This window comes from Doryrhamphus excisus, chromosome 10 (genome assembly GCF_030265055.1).
Source record: "Doryrhamphus excisus isolate RoL2022-K1 chromosome 10, RoL_Dexc_1.0, whole genome shotgun sequence".
In the NCBI taxonomy this organism is placed as follows: domain Eukaryota; kingdom Metazoa; phylum Chordata; class Actinopteri; order Syngnathiformes; family Syngnathidae; genus Doryrhamphus; species Doryrhamphus excisus.
The window spans coordinates 21311985-21317899 of record NC_080475.1 but is presented as its reverse complement, the minus strand read 5'-3'; the positions used below and the strand labels follow the sequence as shown (position 1 = coordinate 21317899).

Genomic DNA, 5915 nt, shown 5'->3' with positions numbered 1-5915 from the left:
TACTCATTGTACCCTTGAATAAACATTTTTTTGCTAAAAAAAAAGGTCCAATCAATCTTTTTAGCTCCCTACAATGTTTAGCCAATGAAATCCACAAATGTGTTTTTATGCTAGTAAAACAAGTCATTGATTTATTGATCATGGATGTACAGAAAATATCAGCATACATAAACCCATAAACCACAGCCTAGTCAATGTCGGCTTCATACGTCGTACCCCGTCTTTAACCTTGACCCTCGGTGTTAAATATATCATTTGGCTTAAGCACCTTGTGGGAAATCACCCCCCCCCCCCCCCCAGCGATTATCCAAACAGTTTCACACAATTCCCATGCATAGATAAACCTATTGGGAACCATCTGTGATACTCGGGGATAGAAGTCACGCTAGGAGGAAGCTTTGTTCATTAATGAATAAATGCTTTGACGTGTGATGCAGTAACCAAGTCCGCTTGTGTTGACAATGTTATGGCAGAAGAAAAAACCCACAAAGAACCATAACTGCACCATGACCATAACCATCATACTTTAATTTGGCTTAACCCAGAAGACTGGAAGGGCGGCCATCCTAGTCACCATCCCACCAAGCCTTCATGGAGAACTTCAACCAAACTGGATCTCCTTGGCTCCGTTGGAGGAGGAGGCAGCCCGGACTCAAACAGCAGCCTGACTCTTGGACCATCAGAGGGCTTCGTTGCAATGACAATCGTGCACATTGTGCACAACTTGTGCAAACATAAGCACATTGCCCCCCCCCCATTTCCAGTCTCTGGCTGGGTCCCGCTGCTCCTCCCAGAGTTAGGAGTGTTGTGACGGCTCTCCCAGCGCTCCCAGCGCTCCCAGCCTAGCTATATGTAACAGATGTTACGGAGGCAACAGTTGGTATTGAAGGGGCGGGGCTTGAGGCCATCTGTCCAGGGTCAAGGTTTGAAAAGGGATGCTGAAGATGGCGGCACCTTCAGGAATATGGCAAGTACGCCATTGTCATGCAACCAGTCTTCTCATTTAAGATGCTTGTGGAAACATCTGGTAGCTTCAAGTTTGTGGCGCATAGTTGAACCAAAGCGCTACCTTGTGGTCAGCAGCAATACTACAACAATACTACAACAACCAAGGTATTAAAAGGTTTTATTTATATTATGAACATGAATCTATGAATCTTAAATCAACAATTGGCACGTCAAGGACCGACGGACCTTATCTATCTCATCTCGAAGATACGCCATCCTCTTATGACAAACCTTTCTCTACAACAAAAACAAGAGATTAAGAAGACCAAACGTACTCAAGCTTCGTCTTAAATCCACGCAAGAACACTCACAACGTAAATCTTTAACCTTTCCTTCTCGATGAGGTAAAACTCCGGCACGGTCAAGTAGAGGAGGTCTTTCTTCATGGTGAGGAATCCACAAGTAGGCGAGCGTTTTATGTGCTCGAACCTGGAGTCAGGGAAGCGTCTACAAGTTAGAACGTCGGCCATGTTGCCAGGACTCATTGAATGATTTGACTTAAAGCTACCAAAAACCGAATGGATGAGGTGCAACACACCAGGGGTCATCATCAGGCTCCCAGCCCTCCAGCTCGATCAGACAGAAGAAGCAACAAACCACGTCAGGCTCATTGACACTTGGGCAGTGCACAAAGCCGGCCTTGGCCATCTGTGGACGCCAGACGGATTCTTTCAGATTTCAACATATTTTATGGTGTCCACTAGTGAACGCAACACGGCAATAAGACTCAGATATTGAAAATATATAGCACCTCTGTATGAACACAAACACCAAACAAACACCATCTATAACCAAAGACAAATCTTCTGGTTATGCAACATTATGTACAAATATTGTACAGCTCCCAAAACTTATAAAATAAGTTGGCCCAACAGGAAAACAATGAAAACCAGGATGGTCAAACATGTCCTCAGAAAACAGGACCTGTGGTCACCGTGTTAGACTGGAGCCAACAACTTATCAAACTGGACCATGAAGCTCACTGGGAAGATAGATGTGATGTGAAAGAAATCCACTAGAGGGCAGTGTTCCACTTCCACGGAACCCCACTGCCCAGCCCAGGGGTGGGCAAACTACGGCCCGGGGGCCACATCCGGCCCGCCAAGTGCTTGAAGTATTTCATTTAAATTCAACATACAACCTGACATCAAGGCTTGAGCCTTAATAATATAATTAATATAATATTATTAATTATTGACATTATTAATTATTGACATAATAATAATAGTAATTATTATTATTAATAATACTAAATAAAAATATTGAATAATATAATTATTATTATTGTTATTATAATACATTTAATTTATAACACTTTACATCAAATAAATCATCTCACAGTGCACATATAGCAGATTGCATGACACTTTCACACGTGTGTAAAATATACGTGTAAAAATTGACCATTACGTGTAAAATATTATATAGTCTGGCCCCCCCGTCAATGTTGTTAAATCAATGCGGCCCACAAGTCAAAAAGTTTGCCCACCCCTGGCCCAGCCCAATGGAGCGCTGATGGATACTGTACTAGTGATGATGCAATACTAATGTTTATGTGTACTTTAGACATAATCCAAGAGTCCATAAATATAATCCCAATCCCATCTCACCAAGCCTCCAATGGGAAGTTTCACACAGCAACAATTCCCTTAGTGACCAAGTGTTTACATGACGTTTACATAACAAACATGGCAGCCGGTCCACACTTAGCTTACTTCATCTGAAGCTAATACATCCAATACATGAAAACACAGCCGACTACTTCCAAAGTGTAGTACTCACCTTCTCAGGTGTGCAGTTACAGTCCTCTCGAAAGGGCCAGTCGGCAAAGGTCTTCTCCCGGAACTCATGACCGTACATCTTGCCGTGGACATCAAACCTTCTGGTGAAGTCTTCAATGCTGGCCATAACGTAGCCAACGTAGATGAGCCTAACGTTTGGAGCTTAGGTAGAACTTGCTGATGGACTCCCCTCAGGTGACTTCAGCAGGTGACCTTAGCAGCTTTCACAGCAGAGTCTAATTAACGCTGATTGGACTCAGATTGGTGGGCGTGGACACCCACCCCAAATCTGACAATAAATACCCTTTTGTGGGACCATCACGTAGACTAAGAACAAAATAAACAAAAATACTGCTGCATTGTACCAAAATATGTTTTCATTTAGATTAAAAAACATTTATACCCCCTTCAGGTCTTAACTAGGGATGAGCGAGTACCCCATTATCTGTAGAAAGGACTAGAACTAGACTATAGTACTAGAACTATAGTACTAGAACTAGAACTATAGTACTAGAACTAGAGAAGCAGAGGAAATGTCATATTTTCCTCAGTTGTTGTTGTTGGTGAGCTGCCAACATTTTTATCCATAAAATTAGCTTTTTGCATTCCTATTCCTTACATTCCTAATATTCCTAATATTGCTTATATTCCTTATATTCCTAATATTCCTTATATTGCTTATATTCCTTATATTCCTAATATTCCTTATATTCCCTATATTCCTTATATTCCTTATATTCCTAATATTCCTTATATTGTTTATATTCCTTATATTGCTTATATTCCTTATATTGCTTATATTCCTTATATTCCTAATATTCCTTATATTGCTTATATTCCTAATATTCCTTATATTGCTTATATTCCTAATATTCCTTATATTGCTTATATTCCTTATATTCCTAATATTCCTTATATTGCTTATATTCCTTATATTCCTAATATTCCTTATATTGCTTATATTCCTTATATTCCTAATATTCCTTATATTGCTTATATTCCTTATATTCCTAATATTCCTTATATTGCTTATATTCCTTATATTCCTAATATTCCTTATATTGCTTATATTCCTTATATTCCTTATATTGCTTATATTCCTTATATTCCTAATATTCCTTATATTGCTTATATTCCTTATATTCCTAATATCCCTTATATTGCTTATATTCCTTATATTCCTAATATTCCTTATATTCCTTGAATTTGAAGTTGTTGAAAGTATTTCTCCACAAACGTCCTTTCAGCAACGTGTTCTAAACCTCACCCCCCCCCCCCCCCCATGACTTCACCAACATTTGACTTTTCCTGGCCACTTTTCTGCAGCCTTACCTGCTCCTTTCTTCTTCTTCTTCTTCTTCTTCTTCTTCATTCTGCTGCTCACTCCAAGGCCCTGCGTAGATGTTTTCACATGGAGCTGCAAGGAGAGCAGGGAGGGAGGGAGTAGATGTGGACTGGATGGGGGGGGGTGATGCTTTGGTGCTGGTGGTGGATGCTTGACTAAGGTGCTCATGTCCAGGACTTTACCACCAAAGGTCGTACGGGTGGCAGGATATCTTCTCCTTCTTCTGACCTATTTTCCAAATAGTTCAACCAATCCATCAATCTGAGGAAATAAGTGCTGAGTCTGCCTGTGGAGTTGGAGATCTGACCCGGGAAGCTCAGGAGGTCTAATCAATGTGGGGGGCAGGTAAGAACGGAACCTTTTTCTGTCAACTCTTACGGTCTGATTGGAATGATCTTTTTAACACGTCTATATGTAACCCCAACCCCCACTCGGTCTGGTTTGGGTGGCATCAAATCTATGTTGGGGGGGTATACCACAGACCAAGTGGACCCCCAAAATAGGAGTAAATCATTCCAAAGGTGTGTAATGATCTTAGCATGTTACGTTTAGTTTATTAGAGCATGCTGGTGGCCCTCAGGCTGCTTTACTGTTTGTTCGTGTAACCAAGCTTTTTAGGACGGTAGCGTGTGAAACAACGATGTTGGGGGGGTATACCACAGACCAAGTGGACCCCCAAAATAGGAGTAATTCCTGCCAATGGTGTGTAATGTTCTTGGTATGTTACATTTAGTTTATTAGAGCATGCTGGTGGCCCTCAGGCTGCTTTACTGTTTGTTCGTGTAACCAAGCTTTTTAGGATGGTAGCGTGTGAAACGATGACAGCCGCTCATCAAGATATCACCTAGCAACTGTCAAAACACATTTTCAACACATTTCAGCCTTCAAAATAAGAGCGCCACACATCCTGTAAAATAAGAGTGTCATTAAGAATGTGCTTTCCCACTATGAGGACGTCCGAGTGGATGAGACGAGGATGAGAAATACTGGAGGTGCCACTGGTTTTGGTTTCAGCCCATAAGAACAGCGACGGTGCTGCTCCTGTGTGAAGGGAATTAGGTTGGAAAGAAAGATGTCCTGTTCTCCAGCGGGGGTGTAAAAACGTCACGGACGTGTTAGTCTGACAGTCAACTTCAACATTCTCTTTCTGGGGGACGGCCAAGGTCTCTACACACAAACAGCGTCAGTCCAAACCGGGCGTTCTATTGGCCTCTGTGATGACTGACACGGGACTATGCAGACGTCTTAGATCCGATATGGACATTTAGACCACAGGACCAATATCTAAGATCACTTTAACTAACATTATTTTGGGGGGAATTTTGCCCATAAGTCTGTTGTTAGCTAGCTCGTGAACGAGAGGTCATCGTGATCACTGTGGGCTGACTCAGCTGTAATGTTCTTCATGCTCTTCATGGGCTGTAATGTTCTTCATGAGCTGTAATGTTCTTCATGCTCTTCATGAGCTGTAATGTTCTTCATGCTCTTCATGAGCTGTAATGTTCTTCATGCTCTTCATGAGCTGTAATGTTCTTCATGCCCTTCATGAGCTGTAATGTTCTTCATGCTCTTCATGAGCTGTAATGTTCTTCATGCTCTTCATGAGCTGCAATGTTCTTCATGTTCATGAGCTGTAATGTTCTTCATGCTCTTCATGAGCTGCAATGTTCTTCATGTTCATGAGCTGTAATGTTCTTCATGCTCTTCATGAGCTGTAATGTTCTTCATGCTCTTCATGAGCTGTAATGTTCTTCATGCTCTTCATGAGCTGTAATGTTCTT

At 41.5% G+C, this 5915-nt stretch overlaps 1 protein-coding gene across 2 annotated transcripts; it reads right to left on the bottom strand.

Moving 5' to 3' along the window:
* Positions 1–897: 897 nt before the first annotated feature.
* LOC131136476 (baculoviral IAP repeat-containing protein 5.1-like) lies at positions 898–3026 on the bottom strand. Of its 2 annotated transcripts, none has more exons than XM_058083324.1 (4): positions 2791–3026; positions 1517–1656; positions 1320–1437; positions 898–1245 (listed from the first exon to the last, which is right to left on the bottom strand). In XM_058083324.1, exons 1-4 carry the CDS (start codon positions 2914–2916, stop codon positions 1159–1161), a joined length of 471 nt encoding a protein of 156 aa, XP_057939307.1. In that variant the 5' UTR covers positions 2917–3026; the 3' UTR covers positions 898–1158. The 2 variants fall into 2 exon arrangements, with proteins under 2 accessions (XP_057939307.1, XP_057939308.1); XM_058083325.1 differs by having other exon boundaries at positions 941–1245; positions 1547–1656; positions 2791–2986.
* Positions 3027–5915: the final 2889 nt, after the last annotated feature.